Here is a 27,030-nt window from a genome sequence, read left to right on the forward strand (position 1 = left end):
CCCTCTCCTTCCTACCCAGCCCCACACCTATCTTGACACTTTCACTTTTGCAAAGGATGTTGCCTTTGCTTATTCAAAAAAGGAAGATACTAAACAGGACATCACTTCTCAAATGCTGCCACGCAGGAAAATACTCTCCCTTTTCTGTTTTTCCAAAAGACACCTGTGCAAATACATGCTGATGTAAGAAAATGCAACTGTAGAAGAGATAGGAAGTGTAATACACCAATCTAAAAAGCTTTTGTAATAGCAGCAGAAATATGTGTCTCACTGTGTGCAGGGTAGACTTTTCTCATGGCTCCAGGAACTAGTTTGTACCCATGCCCATTCTGCTGTTTCCTAAGTAGCTGGATTGCAATTAATACTAGTATGCCTAATTTGTATAATTATGTGATCCACACTTCATGGGTAGATATTCCCTAGATGAGACCACCCTGACCAAATGACATATTTACTGTAAGTACACATCTCTCATATTTTTATTTTATTCCAAATTCTTCCAGTTCAGCCTATTGTTTAAATAATTGAGGAGGGAGAGAAGAAACAGCTGCAATACACCACCAGCTGAGACTGCTCAGAAAATTTGCAACTCATCCCAGTTCTTCTTCTTTATATTAAGCTTAATCAATCTAATTTTGATAGAGGATATTATTAACTCAACTGTTCTCTGGGTCAGCCCATCTTGTATACCATTCCACCTTGACTGATAGCACAAGATAATCTAGCACAAAGACAATACGTCCTGGGTAAAGTACCACCCAAAATTCCATATTCCAACTGATTGTTACTTGTTTTCCTATAACTCAGTGTAAGAGGAGTCATAAACTACAATATTTCATCGCCATAATTCACAAGGTGTAAAACATACAAAACAACCTAATTCAATCAGGTTAAGTGAAAATCCATTAAATATATATAGAATCATGTACCACGTACCAATAGTCTGGTACTTACGTGGAACAAACAGAACAATTATTTCTCCCTAGGAATGCAAGCAAGTGCATTTTTCTGAATGCTGAGGAGAAATTTAGCTATCTAAACTAGTTTTTGAGGCAATATGCAAACAGTCTGAAGAGAAGTTACATCACCCTACTCAGAAATGCAGGATCCCTACCAGTATTTTAGCCAATATGCCATCATCACTTGATTCCATGGTAACCACTGCTTTGTCCGTTTCAATTTCACACAACGCATCTCCAACATTCACTGTGTCACCTGCAAAACACAACAGAACTTAAGAATACTTACCCCTAAGCTTCTTTTTAGATTTATTTAACCATGGAAGATAAATATTCACCATCTAATATAGTCATTTTGTATTCTTTAATCTATTTTATACCTACTTGATCCCCCATGATTACTTATCATATTGTATCTTTCCTTTCCAAAGAAAATCACCAAGATTCAAGAAACACAAACTGCTGTGGCAGAACACTGACATGTTCCAAGTACTGATGTTTACAGTAGGCTTTCCAAGAGGCAGTACACACACAATGAAATTTATTTCCAGAACCCCATACTCAATAGCACTGCCAAGAATAAAATACTGAGCCTTCCACATTCACTGGTAGCCACCAGTCAGAGCAAGCTATCTAAAACTGCTTATGACAATGGTATCATAGTTCTGTAACTGCTATCTATACTATTAAAGACATTCAAATAAAAACCTCAGGAATTTTAATGTCTTCGGGAAAGCACAGCTGCAAGCTTGCTTAATCTCCTACATAGTTCAGAAAGGTCTTTTTAAGCATTCATTCATTCATACTTACTTTGTGAAATAAGAATATGCACAAATGCTACAAATTGCTTTTGCTACATTACACAAATCCAAGATTAATTCTGAAGCATACTCTTCCTCTGCTTTTGAAGAGTAACTGTATCTGCTAGCAGATGATAAAGATATTATGTGTCTGGATTATTTCAACAAATCAATACTGACTAGATGGCCAACATTAAAACTGAAATTACATTAAAAACTGTAAGGTAGTTGAATGTTTTGGCTTCCAACAAAATACAGCTTTTTTTCCTTATGGAGACAACGCATACCAGCCTAAAACATGCTTACAATTTTATATGAAGTAAAATTTTAATATTTCCCCATTACCAGAAATGTTGCAATAGCATTACCTGTCTAAGCATTTAGCTTAACTACTGATACTACTCTCTTGTGCTTAAGGAGCAGAATTAAAACCTAGTGCAGGTTACCACCTATATTTAGGTAAGAGACAAACACTATAAAAAAAAGGTTTCCTGTTTCACAACTACATGAATTAGAAAGGGAAAATGAGGTGTTGTACCTCATTTGTGTTAAATGAAAACATCAAAAACTCAGCCACCTACATAATTCTAGAAGTCATAAACGTTCCTATTACAGAAATTGGTAGAGAAATATACTTCATCTTTTTAAAGTAATAATCTAACAGCCACATTACACTTTGCAATAACTAGAGCATGAACAGTTTTATTATAAGAGGAAGTCAAAACTCCAGGCTCTATACCAGTGTTTTAATTTTACTGGATCATTAATTCAAGTAGCCTATATATCAGATCATTAGGCAAGTACTTCTCAGCTGTTAAGAAATCAAATTGTTGGGCAAATTCTGTAATTTACAGAGCTAAGATTGGCAAGCAGAAAGGATCTTAACTCTGTATCTTCATCTGCCATCAGACTGTAAGTGTTCTGCACCATTAAAAAGAAATCTCAGTGCTCAGAGACCAGCAGCAGTACCTCCAGCAGGCTTGGCCAGCCAAGCCAAACACCTTCATCCATGCGTTTGTCACACATCACATCCCAACTTGGGTACCTGAGGCGGCTGTTCACAGAAAACTGTTACCTTGCACAGGGAAGGCAAGAGGAAAAGTCTTCAGAGAACTGGATAAACCACTTTTCCACTACTTTTTTTTTGTTTTCCTTTCATTGCTGCAGCCATAAAGTCGACATAAATTTGAAAGGCAATTGACTAAAAGCAGTCTAAGAATACTTCACCACAGCATTCAAGTCCTATGTGTATTTCAGTACCCAAGTACAACAGAAAGGACAATACTTATTTTCATTAGAGATTGAAAAACTTTTGATTGCTCCTAATTGATGCACACTTTGATGTCAATTACAAATCAGCTTTTCCAATAATTAGGATTAGGAAAGAACATTTTTGCAAAGTGTATCTTTGCTCTTACACTTTAAACTGAGAGCAGTATTTGCAACAGAAGCTGCCTGAATGGGAGCTCTCTAAGATAATGAGCAATGCCCTTGAAAAAACTTGGGCAGGGTTTGGGCTTTTTTGTTTGTTTTTTGGGTTTTTTTCTTCCTTTGTTTTTGGTTTGGTTTGCTTTTAGTGATTAAATTCTTACAGCTAGGCTGAATGGTTAGGATCTCTAGTGAAGCAGAGTATCTTTCTAGCAGATCCAGTGGGCATCCAATAGCCTTGGTGCTCTGTTCAACTACTGACAGACAAGTATCCAAATCACAAGATACAAACTGCCTTTCTTAATGTACTCTTTGCAAATAAAAACAGAGTTGACTGAACATAGATACTGAAGTCCCTGGAGCTGATGTGTCACAAGGTAGCAGAGTTACACAGCGCGTGGATGCTGCCAGCACTGTTGTATATTCTGTTTTCTGCCCACATTAACAAGAGGATTTTGGTCTCCTGGGCTGTCAGTCTACCATCTTTCATCAACATTAAATTCATACATAATAAATACAAGATTTTCGAAACATAATTTTATCTTTGTGAGAATGACTTTATTACCCACAGGAATCAACATGAAACTGCATTAACAATGAGAAGGAAAAGTAAAGCTGTCAATTAAATTCAGCTCTTTCCTTTCTGCAGTAGTGAAATTATCTGTCCATCCTTGTGAAACCGTAAAATGAAAACACTTGATATTTACACAAAGAACAGAAAAATTATCAAAATAGTATTACACTGACCCCTTCTGGTCATACAGTGGGAAAAACATTTCACATGCAAGCAACTTGCTTCTGTCAGCTGCTTAAAAATATTTTCTTGGATATTAGATTGTCAAACATTTATATTCAGCAATAACACTACTTTTACATGGCAAATGCTCTAGAGAATTAAGTAGTTAAGAGCATTCCTTACAGAGAGGAGTGTAAGCAATAAATCACTTCACTATTTTCTTCAAAATTTATCTTCATTTCTTTTTTTTAATATTGTCTTTATGTTTATTGTCCAGACTCTTAGAGGAAACAAAAGTATTGACAGGAGCTAATTATGGTCACAGATGTGGCCAATAAGAGAAAATACTATATTCAGGTTTGATCTTCTTTCTAAATAGAAAACAGAACAATAAAAATACTAAAATACTTTTCTTTCAAAGTCCAATCATTAATTAAGCTTTGATTTTAATTTAATTAAAGCAGGTGTGGAGATTTTTTTTTCTTTTGTGTTAGGGTGGAAGGCTAGTGGAAAGAATGAGAAAAACCACTGTATAGCTTCTACATTCTAACACTTTTTTATGAGGAAAGCTGATTCATTCCTGTTGGGGAGCAAACTGGAATGTACTTCAACTCCTACTAAGCTCTCTTTGCTTTCTCTTGCAATTTTGAATGCTATAATTACTGTAAGACAGGCTATTGTTGATTTTTAATGTTTTACAATTGTTGACAACTAACAAATATAAAAAGGACTTTGGATCATTCTTTCCTCTCTGCATAACCTTGGACTTGATTAACTGAAGCTTCAAGTTTCAAGAACACTGGTGCTTTTTTTTAATAGACATAAACTTCTGTATTGCTCCTAGTAAATTCTGCAAAAATTCTTACTAAAAGTTTCATGAGTAAAAGGTCAAGTCCACTACTGGAGCAAGAAGCTGCCATTCAGTCACCTCTCAAAATGCAGGAAAGCAAAGTTCTCCAGCAACACATTAATGGAAGCTGTATCAACACTTAAAAGGGTAAGCCAAAGGAAAAGGCTTATCTAGGCACAATAGCCAAAACATGTTTAGCTATCCAAATTGTGTCTGTCGAAGATAATAAGCTTCGACATATTTTCTTTTCTCCAGATGTATCCATCTCTTTAATTCTCTAAAAATGCCTGTGAACAAGATATATTCCTACTGCCATCCAAAACCCTGCAAGACATCCTATACCAATGGACAGCTGCTACCTGGAAACCAAAACTACAGTCAAAATTCAGGTTTAATATAAAATTGAAGAAGGGACAGGGAAGAGTAAATGGGAAAAAGGTGTCCTGACAGAACAGGAACTGCTCACTTTTCTACAGATCATTTTTCATTTACATGCAACCTACGTGAAGATGAAACTTGACAGACTTTTTATCCAGTTGCTCCAAAATATTTTAACAGAAGCACATAGTTGTCAGAGTGCAGAGTTCAGGCTTTTTTTGGATGAGTAGGTTGGGTTTCAGTTGGGGTTCTTTATGGGAAAAATTTCCCCATTTGGTATTAGGTTTATGAAAATAATCTAAACTTCTTTCAGCTTTAACTGTAGACTATAATCAAGATATTAAAAAATATATTCAAAAATACCGTGTCTTTCATGGTATTCCCTAACACAGCAGAATAATGAAAGAGAGACCCTCCCCAAACTCAATGGCTCCCAGACTTCCAAAGTTACTGCTCAGCACGACAACACTGGGAATTAAAAACAGCAACACACTCACACCCTGGAACAGCCGAATGGAAATTTTTCAAAAATATGATCAATGCAACCTTTTGGAAGACAATTAAGCCAAAAAACATTTCAAGAACCAACAATTTCAAAGCAGGTATAGTTCATGATGACAGCGTCCATATACCAAACATTTTGCTACAAAATACTAATCTATAACCCAGAAGAATAATCTTATTCTTACAGAATAGATTTACATAGCTGAAAAATTACAGAAAATGTGACCACAGAAAATGCTACCTTACCTTCCTTTTTTAACCATTTCACAATGTTTCCTTCTTCCATTGTTGGAGAAAGTGCAGGCATAAGAACTTTAATACCAGGTGTACCTGCAAAACAAGCATATGGTTATCTCAATGTAGTATTTTTTCAGTATAAATTTTTTCTCAGATAACTGCTTAACACAAATGAAACTAAAAGTGCATGAATCTGAAAGATAATTGAACAAAAGATTCACTATGATGCTCCCTTTTTTAAGCCTACATACAAGCATGCCCACCACAGAGCACAAAGGAAAACAAGGCATATTACAATAGAAATGGAAATTCAAGAGCCCTGAATTCCTAGACCTGAAGTTCTGTTGATCATCTCGAAATCCACCAAAAGCATTACATCCTCCTTTCTTCTGTCCTCTTTCTCCTCCTTGACCCAGGATGTGGAATTTTTTCCAGATCAAAGCGTATCCTTTAAATTAATAAAGCCCTTGTGATCCTAGTATTTCAGACACTGATGATCTACCTCTTTCACTGATAAACTTTTCTAATGTTTATTCTTTTTACTAGAAAACTGTGTCTACTTTGCAGGAAACTATTGATTTCAAGTGTCAGTGATTTTGTCTTGGCTCAGTAAATCCATATGCAGAAGCAGCACTGCATAACAGCAACTGTGTGCCATGTTAGTGGGATTCTTCTGAGGGTAGAGCTCAGGATACAGCACAGTCCTTGGCTTCACAGCAAATTACACCTCTTGTCATCTGATCCTCTATACCAAAGGAGTATTCTGACATTAATATGAGCAATACTACCCTTCTGAACTTTTAAGAATAGTTATGAGGCCAAGAAAAAGTATCTTTTTAGATACAATTTTGTAAAAGCAGCTCTCCAGTACCTGATTTTTGAGGCTCTTTCTTGAACTATTGCATCTGAATTTGTGTTCAGTTACAGAACAGACATAGACACATAGAAGGTACATTGTATACAACAGCAAGGTTCAGTTCTGCTTCATAGTCCCTTTTCTCTAATATTCAGCATTAAGGATTGTTATCATTCAGTAGGAAACAACACCACATTTCTCCCAGCTGCTATATACTGCTTGGAGTAGTCGGGAACAGCTGAAAAAAAAAAAAATCTTAGAAATTAATCCTTTTTCAATTTTTTTTCCTTTATTATCTGCTTTTCAGCTCAAAATTCTTCTAGTTTTTCTTTTTTGCCCCTTATTTTTCCCAGAAGCTGCACTAAGGCACATGGAGAGCAGGGAGGTGATTTAGGACAGCCCAGCTTCACCAAGGGCAAGTCCTGCCTGACCAGCCTAGTGGCTTTCTATGACAGAATGACTACACCAGTGGACAAAGAAGGGCTATGGATGTCACCTCTCTGGACTTCTGTAAGGCCTCTGACATTGTTCCCCCCAACACTGTTCTCTGTAAATTGAAGAAATAAGGATCTGATGGGTGGACCATTTTGTGGGTGAGGAATGGGTTGGATGGTCGCATCCAGAGGGTAGTGGTCCTCATCTCAGTGCCCCATGGACATTGGTGACAAGTCTCTTAGAGGTACTAGTGGCTGAAAAGCTGTCTTGTGGCAGGTTGTGGCTCACAGCCCAGAAGGTAAACATAGCCTAGGACACATAAAAATCAGTGTGGCCAGCAGATGGAGGGAGGTGATTCTGCCTCTCTGCTCTGCTCTGGTGAGATCCTGCCTGGAGTACTGCACCCAGCTCTTGAATCCTCAGCACAGGAAAGACATGGATATGTTGGAGGGGGTTCAGAGGACAGCCACAAAAATGAGGAGGGATGGAGCACTATTAAAAAAAATGCCCTAGGGTATTTTACCGTGTCCTGCAGCTGTAGGGAGGAGGAGAGAAGATCCAGCAGGCAGGAACTGTGCAGCAAGATTGCTTTTATTTAATTATTTTACAAACTTTTATAGACTTTTTTCTTCATAGTCTAATTGGACAAAGGATCAGCCACCCCTTGGGGGTGATTGGCTAGAATCCTAAAACATCCATTGTCAAAATATTTTTCTACTATACCATAAACAAGACTTTTCAAGGCTGCAGGTGTTTGGTTGTTTACAGAACTCTGCTACCTCTTCTGTGTGAGAGAAAAGTCTCTCACAGACTTAGAAAATAGCAAGAAAATCCTTGCTAGCAGCATTTTTGTATCCACAGAGCACTTCTTGTACGAAGAAACGACAACAGACTTGGGGCTGTTCAGTCTGGGGAAGACAAGGTTCCAGGAAGACCTTATTGCCACCTTTCAATACTTACTAAAGGGAGCTTTTAAGAGAGATGGGGACAGACCTTTTAATAGGGCCAACAGCAATAGAACAAGGGGTAATGGTTTGAATTGAAAGAGGGAGGATTTAGACTAGGTGTAAGGACGATTTTTAAAATGACAGAGGTGCCCAGAATGGTGGTGGATGCCCCATCACTGGGAACATTCAAGGTCAGGTTGGATGGGGTTCTGAGCAACCTGGTCTATTTGAAGATGTCCCCGCTTGTTGCAGGGGGGATGGACTGGATGACCTTTAAAGGACCCTTCCAACCCAAACCACTCTACAATTATTTAAAAATGTGAAATGGAAAGTGTAGCAAACCTCTAATGACCTATGTAGCCATCAATTACGTCGACATTTTAAAATGCACCAAGAGCCAAAAGTGAGTTATTTATTCCCTAAAGCCCCCAAGACAGCAACACCATCAGGATCGTGCTACCCAAAACACTTGAGTTTTGTGGAAATGAGCTCAACTGCATGGCTGATGTTCCCAGAAGACTGCATCAGTCTTTCCATGGGAGTTTCAGTTTAATATTACTCATGACTGTAATGTTTAGAAATGTATCCAGACAATGTTCCTTGTAACACTCACAATTCCCATCTGAATTACCTCCAAGCACTTTCTTTAAAAAGTTTCTTCTTGCAACCTCTCATTTTGGACTAATATAAGAAAAATGAACTATGTTATGCATGTGAATGCTTATCTGTGTTTATTTACCAAATAAAGTTTTGTAGTATTTGAAGTATGATTGACAAATTAAAGTATGAGTTAACAATTGTCTTAGGCTATACATATTTATTCAAAAATAGTATGTATCAATAACAGCAAGTAGAAAACAATACATTATAGAATGCAAAGAACTGTTCACAGTTTCATTAGTCTAACTTGACAAGTCTGGCTTTGACAATCAAAACATTATTTTGAAGTCATATCCCACAAATACCTAGGATTATTGAGAACTAGTGGACAGACCTCACTAAAAAAAAGTAAAAATAACATACATTTTTAATGAGGAAAAAATTAATTTTTAAACATGGTGGTTCACATTTCTCTTCCATAAAGAGCTATTTGATCCATTTCCCAGAATATGCTTCATACTCTGGCACAAATACAAAAGTGAGCAACAAATTTGTGCCACTGCAACATTTTCCCTTCAACGTTATCAGTAACGATCACAAAACATACAATCCATTCTGGTCCTTTCATCAAGTTAGAAGAGGAACTCCAGCAGCAAGTATCCATGAAATGAACAAATAAACAAATAAAACTGGATACAAAGTACAAGGAAGGACCGTGTGTATCCATTTAATGCTTATGCACAGAGGCCCAGGTTTGGAGAAGTTCAGTGCTCCTGCAGCTAAGAGCCTTGTTGAGCACGAGATATGCCACAACATTAGCTACAACAAAGCTTTCAAAGCTATTTTAATTGCTTTCTAGTTAATGACCATACACATACAAAAGCCAGGCTTAAATGTGCCTCTACAAAGAAAAGCAAGCTTACAGTGAAGAATTGCCTTCACCAAATATTATTTGCCCTCATTAAATGAAAAAGGGGGATAATAAAAAGAATCACTGTGTTCATGTAAGTTAGCTGCACTATACAGGCAGCCCTTACAAGCACTTTGAGAAGTAAATATTGTTGCTTTGTAATTATGGGTCAGGAAAAAGTTCTGGCAATTGGCACAGAATCTCAAAGACTGAGTTCATGGGCATATTAGAATTTAGAACCATAAGCATGCGAAACCTCTGAACTCCCAGTCACCATCCACTGATTTTTACTTCTACCAACAGTAACTGTGTTAATACACATCAATTATCCGAATAAAAATGGAGGAAGACTTAAAAAGAACCCAAACTTCACGTGACAAAAAGGCTGCTGTCTCAAAGGCAGCTCGCTGTGTATCCAAGAGAATTTGTTCCTGTTCACACGTTTCAAGAATCAAGTTGAATCTGGGAACATTTCTGCTGCCTTCCCTCTCCCTGAAGGGATTCAATGCATATTTAGGCTGCATAGCAAAAACACTGGAGAGCAGGGCTTTAAGAGAGCAGACCAGTACACCTCTATCATTTCCTATAAACTACAACCTAAGAACCTCAGTGAGAGGCAATTTTGTACTTACTCAGCATAACACTTCCAATGCCTCTTTTTGACCTCCTTTAACGTGGAACAACTACAGCATTTTCAAACCAAAAAACCTGCAATGAACTAAAGACAAATGCTTTAAATGCTCTGTGTCCCACCAGAGAGATATTTCATAACTTCCTACACACACTCTGTAGTCAGTAGAGAACTGAAAAATTTACTGCAACTTAACACCAATGATAAGATTATGAAACATTAAAAACAAAGAAAAGTTGACACACCTCTAACATAAAGAGGTCATTCTACTTTTTCTATTTTCAGTTTTTCCTCTTTCTCTGTGACCAACAAACTAGGAATTCCATTCCGAATTAATTATGCAAAATAAATTTTCCCCTACCAGCACCACAGACAAGGACAGAAACACGCAGAGAAACAAAAACTCATGTCACATGAAAGCCTAGATCCACATGAACCAATACTTCAAATAGTGGCTTTTTCAGAAACAGAAAAACAGAGAAATAAAACTAATGCTAAAATGAAATTGACTTAACTTGATATTGTCTAACTAGGAGCCAAGAGTTTTATGTCCAAAGGAGCTCTATTTTACCAGAGAACTTATGACTCTTCCTCTTTGTTTTCATTTTAGAGGCAACAATAAACTCTAAAATGGTGTCACCAAAATACACACCACCTTGAAAAGCTGTAAGTACACTAGAATAAGGAAAGCCTGAATGAGTTAAAGGTGTGACCTATCCACACAAACACTTAAAAGCTTACTGTAAGGAATTACAGAAGATTTTAGTCATTTGCATATCCAAATTTAGAAATTTAAGTCCAGCTATATATTAAGTACTCTCAACATAAAGTACACAATAGATTGCCTGGGAGGACTGTAGACAGAAGTTCTTTAAGGAGCTAATTTAGAAGAAAAGACCAATTTAGAAGTAGCTTACCCTGCATTATATTATATATGTACACTATAATATGAAGAAAGAAGCAAGTTTTTTCTAATAAAATTTGAAAATAAATATTTATTTCAAGAAAGGGATAGACTTCCCTGTATCACACACAGCAGGTTTTATAAAGGAAAAGATTTTCACACTTTGCGAAACAGCAAAAGCAACCAGTGCTGGAAAGAAGGGAATGATGAAGTCTAAACCACAATGATTAAATTGTCTCTGAAATACTACTGAGTTTTATTACACGAGGTTAATGAAAGGCCATTTTTTTATAAGTACACTTAAACCCCACAGAGTTCACGTACTTCATGCTCAGCATCACACCAGGACCTCATAACAATGCACCTGATCATTGTTTCAATGTTTTACCAGTTGTAACTTTCAGATCAAGTAGGGAAAGATCACATTTCATTGCAGGATCATTCATGATCCATCCACACATTCATTTCCTCTTAGAGACAGAGGAAAACATGGAAGAGTAGATGATCTGACTGATAACTGTGTAACAACAAACTCCTGAAAAATGCATCTTGAAAGGAGGTTGTCATAACCTCACACCTTCACTTCTGTGTAGGAAAGGATCCTAGACATGCAATTAATAAACTCAAACTCTATCTCTCCATTAAAAAAAACCCAAATAGAATTACACAAAATATACATTACACGCTCTTCTCCTGTTACTTGAAACATTATGTGGAGAGTGAGATGGCAGAAACGTGGTGGAAAACATGGACCAAAAACACCAAATAAGAAGCTTTCTTTTTCAGTGCTTAGCTATACTTACACTTAGAAAACACACTCCTGTTTTCAATGGTGGGAACTTTTTCATTATCCACAAAAAAAGTTCATATTTGACGACTTAATTTATTTTCCTCTAGGTTGCAATTCCTTCAGTGATCTTGCTTTCTAGATCGTTAATAATTCTCACATTTCTCTCCGAGTTTTCTCCTATGAGCCCACACACATCCTGATGCACTTCCAGTACCTCCAGAGACCAAACCAAACACACCCTGCGAAACGATCCCACGTCCACAGCCACTCACCCACCTCCCCACGGGTCACTATCCAGTTTCTGCCGTCTCCCTGCCCAGCTGGAAGGGAGAAGGTAGAGCCTGGGAAGCAGGCAGGGGTGGAGGAATGGTGTTTTTAATGGGTTTTTCCCCCCTTCTTATTATCCTGCTCTGATTGTGATTGGCAATAAACTCAATTAATATCCCCAAATCGAGTGTGCTCTGCCCATGACAGTAATCGACGAGTGGTCTCTCCCTGCCCTTATCTCAACACATGAGTCTTCTGATATATTTTCTCTCCCCTGCCCAGTTTCGGAGGAGAACTGTAGAGGGGCTTCGGCGAGTGCCTGACATCCAGCCAGGGTCAACCCAGCGCAGCCACCCGCTCTCAACCCTCTCTCCGCAGCAGGTCCCCGCAGACGCACCTACAGAAGGGCAGCCATCGCACCAGCCCGCCACTCACCGAGCAGCTCCCGGGTGCCGTGCAAGTGCCTCCATCCTGCCCGGGCGGGGAGGGAGAGCCCCGCGCCCAGCGCCGAGCGCCCGACCCGCAGCAGCCTCAGCACCCGCTCCCCGCCGCCGCTCAGCCACAGGGACGCCGCCATCTTGCCCTCCCCGCCCCCACCGCGCCGGGCTGCCCCACGGACTGCCTGAGCAGAAATAACCCGGCACACCCCAGCGCCGGGGGGCGGCTTCACCGAGCCCCGTGTCCCGCCAGCCCCTCCCGCAGCACCGGCCGTGGGTTTGGCCGCCTCGATCGTCCCAGGCACGGCCGAATGTAACCGCATGGACACCCGTGTCCAGCCTGGCTGTTCGTCGCCGGGGCGTACCCGCATCTCCTTCTAGTCACTGCCGGCTCCCGGCCCGGGGGAGGGCATCGCCCTCTCCATCCCGCCCGCCGGCGTCCGGCTCGGGTCGGTGCCTGCGGCCGGGGGATGCCCAGCGCTGCTCCGCAGGCACTCGGGCGGCTCCCCGAAGAAGGCCCCGAGCAAGGACCCCGCGCTGGCCGCGCCATGGCGGCCGCCGGCGGGGATGCGGCGCAGGTAACGAGGGGCCGGGGGGGCGGCGAGGCTCCGCCAGCGCTCCGGAGAGCTCCCCGCAATCGCGGGTGCTGAGGCTGTTCTTGAACCTTGCTAATTAGCCAGTAGCTTCGCAGTAGCTAATTAGTAGGGAGGTCCTGGGAGTACTGGTGGATGGTAAGCTGCGTGTGAGCCGGCAGTGTGCCCTGGCGGCCAGGAGGAAATTCAGCCAGCAAGACCAAGGCGTACTGAGTGTCCAGCATTCAAGGAGCAATGGCCATAAGCTAAAACACAAGTTCCACCTCAACACGGCGATGAACTTCTTTACGTTGAGGCTGGCAGAGCACTGGAATAGGCTCTGGGGCTATGCCCAAGAGAGTCGTGGAGTTTGCCTCTCTGGAAACATTCAAAACTCAACTAGAGACTTTCTTGTGTCACATGCTCTAGGTGACCCTCCCTTGGCAGGGGGGCTGGACTAGGTTATGGCCAAAGGTCTTTTCCAGCCCTAACTATGCTATGATCCTATATAAACATGTTACAAATTTTAGTACAGTTTCCAAATGTTGCCAGCTTTTGTCTGGCTGCATCTACAGGACTCATGCCTCTTTTTATGTTAACTGGGGTTTTTTAGGTTTGTTTTGTGATTTGGTTTCCTTTAATTGGTCTTTGATTGGGGTTTTATATATCATCACAACCAGAACATGAGTTGGCAGTGCTGGGCTTCATCAAACAAAGTAAACATTGAGCATATGGAAGCACTGCCTGGACAAGGCTTGGAACACCTCTCCAGTGTGACACTGGTCGAGAGATCAGCCCAAGCTTCAAAACCAGCAAGAACTGACAGCAGGGAGATGAGAGGTATCAGCAGACTAGGTAATATGGCCTTTCAGGAAAGAGGGAAAAAATATACTTCATCATAAACAAACAAAAAACAACAAGAAAAAAAGAGCAGCAAATTGAGTTGTCATAATAGGTAAAACATTGCCACAGAGGTGAAAGGGAAGACCATCTTCTGCACATTCATGATTTTTGGTAAGAGAAAACAAGCTACAACAAACAAGGTTTAAGCTAGGCATTAGGAAAATATTTCCAGCCTGGGACAGTTAACAGAATGCCTAAGGATCTTGTGTCTCACTGTCATTGGAGGTTGCGAAGGTGAGGTTAAAGTAGGAGATTCCAAACGTCGAACGTGCCCCAGGCTGCCATCTCCAGTAATTCACCTTCCCAGTCTCCTGCCTCAGAACCACTGCTTTGTGGTCCTGTTCCATGCTGCCTCCTCACCCCTAGTTCTGCGAGTCCAACACCAGCTGGAAGCACTTCTAAGTATTTCAGGAAAGATGTTGGCACCAAGTAACCATGTGCCTACCGTTCTTGCTGTGCACTGCTTTTGCTTTGGTTCTCCCTGCTCTGCGGGTGTTGACAAAATATTCCCCCCCAATGTGGATTCTTGCTGCTAAACAAAACATTTTTCTTGGAAATATTATTTCATGGGCCTTAATGACTGAGGTGAGCAGTAGAGCAGCGAATCATTTGACATTTTAGAAAAACTTTTAAAGCTTCTAGTTGCTGCAATTAAAAAAAAAAAAAGAAACCTAAAAAAAAGGCACACATAAAAGCAGCTGTATTACTGTGGTAATGTAGGTAGACTCTTACCTCTGACACTAGAGATACCTTTGGTTAGTATATAGATACAGATATTAATGTAATAAACAATGGAATGTGGAAAAAATACAGGAACCTTTTTTTCCTTCTAAAGAAATATTAAAATAATGCAATTTGCCTTCTGGCTGAACTGCATGTAAAGTAACCTTGTGTTGTAAAAATGTAGGAATGTAAAGTTCATAAAATAATTTGCATATATTTTCTGTGTGGTACTTTTGAGTGCTATTGACTAATAATGTCTGTTCTAGTGAAACTTGTAAATCAAGTAAAATAAACCTATAAAAGAACTGATTTAATAGGAAAACTACTAGTTGAGCTTGTAAAAATGGGTAATGTTAGATGCATTTATTTTCCTTTTTTTTGTGTAATAGTCCATAACATAATCCTGCTGGTGTAATGTCTATGGGCCACTGCACTCAAATAAATTTTAGATGAGCCCTTTCCTGTGAAGGATAGTCAGACATGCACCTTATTTGGGGGTTTTGTTTGTTGGTTTCAAGGTGTGAATGTGCCTGGCAGAGCTTAAAGGGCATTGTGTAAACATGCGATTATTTTGTAATTGAAGTTCATTAGCATAAATTAGACTTCTGCTGCAGTATAAAAGTACTAATCCTTTAAACTCTGTTTGAGAACTTAAATTCTTAGGTTTGAGGTGTTTCTGATGGTTTTTCATTTATTTGTTTAATTTCTTTTTAGGATGGGTTACATCCAAGGAATCTTATCCCAGAGCTTTGTAGACTGTTTTATGGCTTAGGCTGGGTAACGGGAACTGGTGGAGGAATCAGCTTGAAACATGGGTAAGTAATGATGAAAGAGAAATAATGTGGTAGTTACAGAGAGAGACTGGCTGTGTTTAGGAGCTGAGGAGGGCATTTCAGTTCCATGAGAAATGTTTGCAAGTCAAGAGTGAGCAAGAAGTTAGAGGGGGAAATGAAGTGTGCCAAATTTAACCTTATAGAAGGGAGGTGAATAATCTGAATTAATCATTGCAGACCCTTCAATGGAGAGAGACAGCTGGAGAGAGTGACCTTATCCTGTCCTTTTCATACCTTTGTTTAAGGTAGATGAATTGTCTTTAAAGAACAATGCATTCCCCCTTTTCATTTCATTCAGTATGGAATTTAGAGTGGGTTACATCAGGCACATGGCTTTCAAATGCCTGTGGTTAAGTAAGATCAATCTCACCCTGGACGTTTTGCAGGCCTGATATTTCCTCTAAGAAAGAAATTACTATTCTACTGAGGTAATTTCTAAGGAGACAAATACTTAACATATAATTAAAGCAGGACAGGTAACAGCAATAATTTTTGGTCTGTATCTCCTATGAAGAAGCACCACTTTGTGTTTTAATTTGCTTGTCTCCCACCTATTCATAATTCCCAAACTTTTAGTGGAAACAGAGCTCCTCTCAGTGGCCACTGAAAAAAAAGGTAAGTCCTCATTCTGCAAAGAGCCTTGTACAGTGCCTGCAATTCTGTACTCAGTCACAAGGTTGTGACACGAACTTTAGAGTATCTGACCTCTCATTGTTCTGGTATACACTTGCATGCATGCACAAACAGCTATTGCTATTCAAATATATATTTTATATATACATGAATAAAAGACCCTAAATGCTCATGCTTGTGCTGTTTGTATTTTGTGCAGGTCATTCAACTTCCCTGCTTGATTTTTCAAGCAAAGCAACAATAGTAATAATAATGAGATGAATGAAAAGAGGGTAAATTCTTGTTTTTAAAGTAGTCTATGGGAAGAACTTTCTAGCACTAATTTGTCATCAGTAGCTAAATGTAGCCTATTTTCTTTGTCATTCCAGTGCAACTCCTGTTGGTTGTGGCAAGACAAATGGCATTATCAGAGGATGCACTAATATAGTGATGCAGTTTTCCTTAGTAGTTCTATAGCTTGTTTACTTAAAATTGTTGTATAGGAAAATGTGAAAGAACAATTGAAATTTGATTCATATATATCAACTGCTTTTACCAGCTAATCTTAATCAGCCTTACTCACTGTGCAGTTCATATCAACTATCAGGAAGAAAAAAAAGTCAATTTGGTTGTGGGATAGCTTATTAAAAATGGATATAGAATTCTTTGTAAGGTATCTTGTATTTGAAGACTTTATTTTGTCATCAGATTTTCCCTTTCTGGTTAAGTTCTAAAAATAAAAAACTGGTTTAAGAAAAATTGTGTGTCTGTCACGAGTTAACAGAATTACCACTTGATTTCTCATCTTGCTCATGCAAATGAATTAAGACTAAATTAATGCAATGCCAGCAGTGTTAATTCATGAATGCTAAAAATTACAAATATGATAAAGCCACATTTTTCTGTCCTTCACAGACATTTTACCACTATAAATAGTACATCATCTTAAGAGTTTTATTTTTGGAAGAATTAAAATCACAGAATTGTTTAGGTTGGTAAAGATCCTTAAGATGCTCAAGTGTCCAACCATAAACCTACCATTGCCAAGTTGACCACTAAAACACATTCCTAAGCACCATGCCTAAATGTTTTTTAAATACTTCCAGAGATGGCGAGCCAACTGCTTTCCTGGGCAGCCCATTCCAATGCTTGATAACCCTTCCAGTGAAGAAATGTTTCCTAATATCCAATATAATAAACCTGTCCTGATGCAAATTGAGGTAATTTCCTCTTGTCCTGTCACTGGTTTCCTGGGAGAAGAGACCAACCTCACCTTGCTGCACCCTCCTTTCAGGCATTATAGAGAACAATGAGGTCTCCCCTGAGCCTCCTTTTCTCCAGACTAAACACCCCCAGCTCCCTCTGACATTCCTCACAAGACTTGTGCTCCAGACCCTTCCCCAGCTCCATTACTCTTGTCCAGAAATAGAAACATCCCGTGGTCCATAGGAAATGTATCTGTAACTTGACTACTTATTCACTAGATGTCTCTGTGCTCCTGAATTTAGTATGTGACTGCTGAAGCTGAATAGTGATTGCAATTGAGAGAGAGAATCTAGTTGGGGTTTTTGTGCTAATAACAAAAATAATGCAGATACCATCTTGAAATCATTTTAGTTTTGATCAGTTTTTACAGTTTTTGTTCATGTAGTCCTTGCAAGAAGTGATGCACTTCTACTTAAATTTCAGCCATTTAATTGCACTGAATTAGTGCTATCTCTTTATCAACACAAATAAATGCATAACTGCACTAGAAACCTAACCTGCACAGTTAAAAAAGAAAGTATTTACAGTGTTGAATCTTACAGATAGTTATTACTGTTTATAGATAGTTTACAGATTTTTATGTAATGGCTTTGTCACCTGTCTTGTCACAGAGCAGTATCTGCTTGCAATTTCTCATTTAATTTTTATTCTGAATTGTAGTTTGAGTTATTGCAGGGAGAGGCTGTTTTACTGTGTTGGAAATGTAAGGCTGCACTTCTTACATGTTTTTCAGGTATCTGTCAAGTTGAAAGCAGGGATTTATACCCCGGCAAGTTACAGATTTTATTTGCCCTTGTACAATTTGGTTCTATTTTGAAAATAATCTACCTATCAGTGTATGGAAAGAGCAAGAAAGTTTTTAAATTGTGAGGGTCTAGATTTGCTATTTCCGTTTCAGTGGCTCAAGAGCTCTAAGGCCTGTGCAGTTGAACAGTCATTGCTCAACTGTGTTTACTGACTTTTCCCATCTGCAACTTTTCCTAGGGATGAAATCTACATCGCTCCTTCAGGAGTCCAGAAGGAAAGAATACAGGTATGTTAAGCTGTACTTTTACCTCAGAGCTCATCTTGAGATGGATAAAAGTGCCTTTGTTTAGAGTTTCATTTTTCCTTATGTGAAGTAACAAACTTGTTATACTGTTGACTACATTACTGAAACAACTGATGATTTCCCCAGTACTCCACTATCATAGCAAGCCAGTATGTGTTTCAGAGGCCAGTCTTGATGATCTCTTTGCTTGAAATAAACACAAAGGAGTGTGAGAGTGGGGCATTACTCCAGTCCAACCTTATTCTTTGTCAAGCTTGATTGGCTAAAGCTGTCTGGCTACAGTTTCAAGTCACCAACGTGCTCACGTGAATAGGCATTAACACCTCACCGCCGTCTATTTTCGTTTGAGTGATTGCAAATATTTATCTTGATACTCTCCCCATCAAAAGGTGACCTTGTCTGTCTGTCTGTTTTCCAAAAACCCCAAAATGTAAGAGGAGGGGAGAATGGTAAATGATAACTATTTTATGACAGCAGGTACTCTCCCGGAGTAGAGTAATACATGGAAAGGATTTGTCATCTCATAAATCTGAGGATAAATAAAGTGAGGAGTGAAAGGAATTTCTTCACTGATAGAAACTTGGGGTCTCACAGCAGTGTTTGCTGGGGATGTGGAGAGGTAAGGTAGGCAAAGGTATGTAAGATAACCAGGATGGTCTGCTCTGTGCTTGCAGTAGCAGAGGATTAAGCAAAGTGAGGAAGGAAATCTCTTGCGATTGTATTTTCTGCTGATTTTTAAAATAACATTAAAATTTTATTACTGCCCTGAACAATTCTTCGTACTATTATGAGTAGCCAATTGATGCAAAGGTAATATTCATGTAAAGCTACTAAAAGTAAGGTTTAAAAAGAGGTAGTTCTACAAGTTAAATGTATTAACTTGTGTCATTTGTTGGTTCTTTTAAGTAGAGAAGGAAAAGTACATCTACATTTCTTATTTTGAATCAGTTACTACTTTTCCTTTTGATCTATTGTTATTACTGAGCTACAGACTATCTCCTTTCTGAGAAAATTGTAGTTTTACAAATATCTGCATGGCTTCAGTCTAGGTAAAAAGAGTACCTAATATTAATTTCCATTACACAATGTCAGTAAGTAGTATTAGAAGCTGGAATAAATGTGGTGCATTACAGCACTTTTACAAAGTAAAAATCACATTCTATATTAAATATGTGGTTTGTATATATTTGTTTCCCTAGAGGGAAAACAAAACTATTTGAGTTATCACAGGTCAAAATAATTTCTTCTTTCTTACAGCCAGAAGATATGTTTGTTTGTGACATGGATGAACAGGACATCAGCAGTCCTCCACTGCACAAGAAACTAAAGAAAAGCCAGTGCACACCTCTTTTTATGAATGCCTACACTATGAGAGGTATCTAGCAGTGTTGTAGTTCAGCAGTCACTGAAACACTGTATTTGTACATCCACAAAATTGATATTCAGTACCATATTCTTTATACATAGAAGTTACAGTGAAATAAACATGAAACTATAAAATAAACTGATTTGCAAAGGTATGTATAGAGTGGGATATAACATCCTGTCAGTGTCACTTGCAATTTAATCTTCTCTTGTAGCTATGCCTGTGATCATGTTTTCAGCACTGATTTTTTGTGCAGAATATTGGTAGGTTGCAGGGGAAGCCCAGGATTTGCAGCAGTTTTATATCAGTAGTTTCACCAATTCAGCTATTATGGTTTAAATCCTTTTGCATCCATTGGCTGAGATTAACAAATTATGAATAGCTGAAAACAGTATGAAACTTTTCTTTTGCAGGTGGACAAAGTAATAAAGCTTTTGATGTTGTGTAAAATTTATATGTTATTTTAGAGGGGATTTAGGGAGTCTCTTCTGATCTTCCTGCAAAAGCAGCTTACATGTGTAATCAAGGAAAAGCAATATTGCATCTTCATAAGTAGATTATAATTATTGTCTACCTATCTTTCCATCATGACACAATAAGATAATGATGAGTGTTTTTTCAGAGAATCAGCAGATAATTGAAGAAGACATAAAAAGAAAGTAAAGGGCGTTAAACTTTCATGTCACAAATAAGTTTGGGAATTCTTCATAACCTCAGAACTCTGATAAAATTAAGAGTGTTTCAGTTACTGCAGTATGTAAAGAAATGTACAAGTAGTGTTTCTGCTTGAATTTGTACAAGTAGTGTCTCTCCTTGACGTTGTCACGAACTTAAAGTTAACGCAAGTGTCCTAAGACAATCCATAATTATCCCTTACAGGTGAGTAATTACCTCATTCTTTCATTTAGGTTGCTGTATATTTTTTCATCTCATACAGCAGATCACCATTTGCTAAGATGACTAATCAAAGGAAATTAATCAAGAATATGCATTAAATTTTCTCATTAGACATATTTTAAAATTAATTCTAATTTTTTTTTCTTTTTCTGCTCTTAGGGGCAGGTGCAGTGATCCATACACATTCCAAGGCTGCCGTTATGGCTACCCTTCTTTACCCAGGGAGTGAGTTCTCTATTACCCATCAGGAGATGATAAAAGGAATCCAGAAGTGTACTTCAGGAGGCTATTACAGGTACTCCTCTATATTTAGGAAAAGAGGTGTGATATTTGATCATTTGTTTTCAACAATATAAATACAAGTAATTTGAGTTATGTACTTGAAAGTGTGTAATATAAAATATTAGGAATAAGAAGTAAAAAAGACCTCTGGAATGAATGAGTCACTGGTTCTCTGTAAGGTCTGAAGCCTGTGGAAGAGATCTGAGATAAAATCTTGTAATGCCAAGGCTGCTGTGGTCTGTTGAGCTACAGGAACAAGCCAAATAAAGAGCTACGTCCTGAGATGTTACCACATCTCTACAACATTCAGCCGAAACTGGAGCCAGCCAGCACTAGGTTGGATTGATAGCATGTACAAACTACATTTGGGTGGACTTCACATATCACTGCCTGTGCTAGTTTAGGGCATGTTAAGAGAGTAGAGGATTTCAGATTTACTTGACAGAGTTTGAAAGAAAATTCAGAATAAACAGCTCATTAAAGATAATGTTATTACTTTTCAAGGATGAGCTCTGAGGTAAGTGCTGAGTTATTCCAAATTATGTGTGATGGCTTGTTTTGAGGTCTCCACCCACAGAGTGTTGAATTGGGATCTGCAAACAACATTTATATAACATGTGACAAGGAGATGAGAAATTGAAATGCTGAATTCTTTCCACTTTTTGATGTTAATTTTTGTATCTAACTATTGCCCTTTGGCAAGGGAACAAGCCATATGTGATTTTTACGCCCAGGCATATTTTATTCCATTTTGGTTGACTTGCCAACTTTACTTTCTTGTCACCATTAGCATGTGCATTTTTAATGTGGTAAAAAAACAAGCCCTTTTATTGAATTGTCTAACAACACTGGTTTTAAAAAAATCCACAACAATTTTTTTAATATGCATTTTGAACTCCTACACACTCCTATATGTTAGACAGGAAACATTGTATTTATTGGGTTCCGTGCCTCCAAGTTGACCTGTGTCATTATATTAATTTACCAGAAAAACTAAAGAAATCAAAGCTCCAGGTTATATGGCTCATAGCACATATTCATCCATACTAAACTGATTCCACTGGCTTGCTTCACACAGGTCTCCCCATTGAATTCAAAAGAAAAGTGGGACCTTGGATTCAAAGTACAAAATGGGACCTTCTGAAAAAAGGGATTGTATGTTGTTTCTAGTTACATAAAGCTTTTCTGGAAAAGCTGTCCAGGAAAATGCTACAGATAGAATAATCAGAAGTATATGTTGGCCTAAATATGACTCCAGTGACCCCAGACTAGTTTTACCTTTGACTTCCATAGAAGGAGAATTAGATCAGTAGTGAACAGCTTTCAAAGTCAGACTGTCACAAGGTATTTTACATGAAGGTTTGACTTAATGTAGGCTGCTTATATTTCAATTTTAAAAAGAGATACCAAGTATTTAGCTCATTCAGAGTCTTGTTGGCATTTTTTAGGTATTAGTTCTTGACAGAAAGCTTATGGTCCTGATTAGGAATTAGTTATGGTGTTTATAGCAGCTTCCAAGCTCATGTGCAAGTAGAAAGCAGAACCTATGAAGCCGATCCATTAACTCATTTGGCCCAATTAGTAACAAACACTCCAAGTGTAATTTTAGTGATCACAATTTATAAGAGTCAGAGTAAAGCTTCAAATGCCACCTCACTTTCTTCATTCACTATTTTTATAGCCTTCCTTGAGAAAGCATCAGCATTGAGAATCATAAGGGATGAGACTTTATCTTCTGAATATTTGATTTAAAATACAAGCTGTTGCTGTTTGGGTGTTTTACCATTGCTTTCTTTCTGTGGTTTACAAAAGAAAGTACAACTAGCATCCACTCATGAAATACCTATGTGATCTCAATGATAAATCTGAACCTGAACTGGGGACTTATTAAAACTATTTAAACAAGTTTCTGCTAGTGCTAATTAAGGTTCAAACAATGCCAAATATCCCAGTCCTCCTTCAGAAGAAACTCTCAGGCAAGTTCCACTGAGTAACGTGCATCATCTTGTCTTTGGAACTGGGGTTCTCAGGCTCTCTTAAGATCACATGTAGCCCACCAATGACTCCATCACAGAGAATTTATTTTTCATGTGTTGACTCTACCTTCTATTTATATGCCTTAGCAGGACAATCTTCCAGGGGCTTTTTGGACTACCTAAATTAATTTTTTTCTGCTCTTCAGCAAACAACTTAATTTCCTTCTTCATGATATGATTCTTTTAAATAATTTAATCTGAGGTAGAGCTTGTAGATGATGCCAATACAGGATGAAAAGTTTGAAAAAGTTGTAAAGGGACCCAACTACAAAGTGATATGGGAATAAACAGCTACACCTAATAGATCAAAGTGTTATTTTCTTTTTGTGCCTCAAGTGTAGCTCAGGTATTGCCAGCATAGTATGTGTTTTGTGAGTGAGAGATGTTCCTGAGAATTCTTATGCTACAGCATGACTCACAAGAGAAGAGCGTAAAATCTAGTGCTGAGAACTTAACATTTTACACAGTCAGAGGATAATCTCTTTCTTAGGGAAAGGTTTCATACATCCAAGCAGAGGGCTTTTTAAATACATGACCATGGGGTTGTTTTATAGGTATGATGATACACTAGTGGTTCCTATTATTGAGAATACACCAGAAGAGAAGGATCTCAAGGAGAGAATGGCACGTGCAATGGAAAAATACCCAGACTCTTGTGCTGTCTTGGTCAGACGTCACGGTGTTTATGTATGGGGAGAGACATGGGAAAAAGCCAAAACCATGTGAGTACAATTCAGGAATATGCTATCTCTTGCCTCAAGATCTTAATGAACTTAATGCTATGTATATTTCCAGCCCATGGACAATGATTCAGAATATTAAGGCCTCACTGCATGTATAGGGAGCTTTTGGGAATGGATTCATCCATGATTCCATTGCTTGTTTTTCCTTTCATATCATTGCTGGCTCATAGGGTTGCCAACATTTTCCTTTCAGACAAGTCAACAAGTCCCTCCTCATATGAAACATGCAGGCAGTCCCTGCTGTTATATGATACCCTGCCAATACTGTTTGTGTGGCCCTCTCTAGTCCCATTTTTGGAATTTACTTCATTTGCTGATCGAATGCAGCAAATCAATATTATGTAGCAAAAATGCTGGGCACTTTCCATTCCGCAGCATTGGAAGTAAACAATGATAGAGCTGTCCAGTCAGACAGTCAGACTGGTGATAAAAAGCTTAAGGAAGGAAAATACTAATTTTCATAAAACATGGTAAGACTTGAGCCTTACTTACATTGCATTTTTTCCCTATTTATTTTAGGTGTGAATGTTATGACTACTTGTTTGATATTGCAGTGCAGATGAAGCAGCACGGGCTAGATCCTTCAAAACATCCAGCTGGAGAAAATGGGATCTTGTAAATGTCAACAACATTTATATTCAGGTGTGAATTTATCTGGCAGGATGATCTGTTTGGAGGGAGAGTCTACAGATGACACCATCACTTCAGTCTGCTTTTCCCACTCAGGAAACTTCAGTATTGCTCATCTTCCCCCAGTCTGCAATTTTATGTATGCCTGAAATAATGATCCTTTTCCACACAGTACAACAAAAAGTGTATGTATTAATAGCTAGGTATGTCCAGTGCATATTTAGTATCAAGGTACAGCATGGACTGTGATTTCTTTTTAAAACAAAATAGTATCAAAAGCATTACCGAGAAAAGCCAATGCACTAAAAAGGCCAGAGCCTAGTGAGCTGATCTGTACAGAGATGTCTGAACACCCACATTTGTTCTTCGGCTGGCAGGATCAGATTTGATTTCAGACCATCTCAGTGGTATTACTTACATGGTGGGTTGGTTGGGGTTTTAGGGGGTTTTGTTTTTTCCTTCAGCAGACTTGGCTGGTTTGAGTTTCACTGATTAGTGTCACCCATTTATCTCATGCAGAAAATCACCTTGACTTTACTATAGCAATGATCAGTTTTGGAAGTTTTCATAAGAACTTTTTGAAGTAAAACCCCATTGGTAACATGATCAGGATGTACTTTGCATGAAGGATACCTGAAACAATTCTCACATAAATAATGTACAGCTTGATATGGCAAAATGCAGTGGTAGCTTAACACTGCAGAGTTGGAAAATGCAAGCGAGTTTAAAGGTACCAGTACTGAAATTATAAAGGAATTTCTTGAGCAAAGCAGTGGTGTAATTAAACAGGATGGCTAACGTTGCAGTTAATCCACTGTACCCACATTTTCCTCAGAAGAAATAACAAATGCTTGCTCAGGCAGCATGAGCCCAGAAGAGACAGGGACTTGGCTCTTCAGCCTTTATGCCCACCCCAGAGGAGGAGGCAGTGGGACAGGAGGTTTGCTGTCAGTGAGCCTCTGCCTCAGCAGGTATTCAGGGTGCTGCCACTGCCTGCAGTGATGAAGACACGCTGGCTGCCACACCTGTGCAGAGCTACCTCATGGCCCATGAGAACCATTCTAAAATGGCTCCTCAGCCCCTGCAACTGGATAATTTGGGCTACTGTAGTGGTATTAATATTCCTTTGCCTGTTTATTATGAGTCGTTTTAGAGTATTTTTGCTTTTACTTTGTTTCTCCTGTACAGGTTTCTTACTGATGATGGGAGTTCCAGCTTTCACCCCACACTATTGAAGCCAGAAGGGGGTGCTGGTCCTCTGCTGATTGACAAATCTCAGGCACTTTTAACTGTTAAACGCATCGAAGAAGATAAGGAGAGTTAAAAAAAACCAAGTACTGAACAATCATTGTAATTTACAAATCCTGTCAAATGCCACAGTCGGAGGAATGAAAATTCAGATGCAAAAATACTTCGAAAAACTTTGGAGAACCAATGTCACATTTTGGTTTTGTGCCTTAAAAATTCATATTTTAGCAACCTGCATTTGTTGATCCTGCTCTAATGCTACACCACTTAACTCGAAATAAGTCTCCATTTCTGAAATTTATTGTAGCTTTTATTCTTCGGGGGAAAAAAGTGAGGACAACCCCTTAATTAGAAGTTAATAAAGTTTAAAGCATTGTTTGAAGTGTTGATTCCTTCATACCATGATCGTGTTTATGGGTTTTGTTTTTTCTTTTAAAATTAAGCCTGTAGCATATGTATTTTTAAATTCTCCTAATTGTCATTATAATGAGAAGGAAACACATAATTTTATAGCATGTATTTTGTAGTTTTTACTGAGGGACTGCTCAGTCTTACCTCTTTAAATTCCTTCACTTTGAATAACAGCTTTTTCTGACCTCTGATTAGCACCCCCCCCCAAGGTAGATTTAATCAAACTGCTCATTAAAATACAATCTCACATATTTGTGACACTTAGTGTCTTCTTTCAAAATCTTCTGCCATGGCCCCCAGTGGCATCAGTGTAAGCTTCAGCTGACCAACTTTCTACTTGAGTATTGAGACCTCACTCCTGAGGGTGAATTGAGACAGGCTAAGTGCTGGCTGACCCTGTTTTCTGCTAGGGGCCATACATTCCCACCACTTCCCTTTCCATCATCTCTGGCACTTTTTTTTGAGCTTCCATGAAGTGAATTAACTCTTCAACCTAAAATAAAACTACTGTGGGAGTGGGAGAAAAAAAATTTTTCTGTTATTTCCTAATAAGCCGCTGGTAAAACACTGAACCAAGTCAAAGGTGGGTCTAAAGAGAACCAGAGGCAGGGCAAGAGAGGAGATGGCTGATGCCAGAGATGGCAGCACCACTTCCCCCTTTTCCTGGGGGATCACAATTAAGGTCAGTGTTTTGTGTATGTTAGGCATGTTTGTCCTTCCCTCTTGTGCATAGCTCTGTACCTGCAGTGTGCAGCCTTTAACCCTTAGGGGACCTTGGTTATTGTGAA

At 38.7% G+C, this 27,030-nt stretch overlaps 2 protein-coding genes across 5 annotated transcripts in view; one reads left to right on the forward strand and one right to left on the reverse strand.

Moving 5' to 3' along the window:
• PDHX (pyruvate dehydrogenase complex component X) overlaps nucleotides 1-13,123 on the reverse strand; it is a 37,012-nt gene extending 23,889 nt beyond the window's left edge. Inside the window, exons 1-3 of one of the 4 annotated variants that reach the window (XM_039552144.1) lie at nucleotides 13,035-13,123; nucleotides 5,902-5,985; nucleotides 1,115-1,215 (exon numbers count right to left, since the gene is read on the reverse strand). In XM_039552144.1, coding sequence (XP_039408078.1) covers nucleotides 1,115-1,215; nucleotides 5,902-5,962 — 162 coding nt within the window. In that variant the 5' untranslated portion in view covers nucleotides 5,963-5,985; nucleotides 13,035-13,123. The other 3 variants (XM_039552143.1, XM_039552145.1, XM_019282993.2) reach the window with 3 other exon arrangements.
• A 16-nt stretch (nucleotides 13,124-13,139) lies between these two features.
• Nucleotides 13,140-26,493, forward strand: LOC104688037 (APAF1 interacting protein). Its single transcript, XM_039552146.1, has 8 exons — nucleotides 13,140-13,247; nucleotides 15,582-15,682; nucleotides 18,563-18,611; nucleotides 19,887-20,004; nucleotides 21,052-21,187; nucleotides 23,765-23,932; nucleotides 24,473-24,595; nucleotides 25,772-26,493. Exons 1-7 carry the CDS (start codon nucleotides 13,140-13,142, stop codon nucleotides 24,570-24,572), a joined length of 780 nt encoding a protein of 259 aa, XP_039408080.1. The 3' UTR covers nucleotides 24,573-24,595; nucleotides 25,772-26,493.
• Nucleotides 26,494-27,030: the final 537 nt, after the last annotated feature.

This window comes from Corvus cornix, chromosome 5 (assembly GCF_000738735.6).
Source record: "Corvus cornix cornix isolate S_Up_H32 chromosome 5, ASM73873v5, whole genome shotgun sequence".
Lineage (NCBI taxonomy): Eukaryota > Metazoa > Chordata > Aves > Passeriformes > Corvidae > Corvus > Corvus cornix.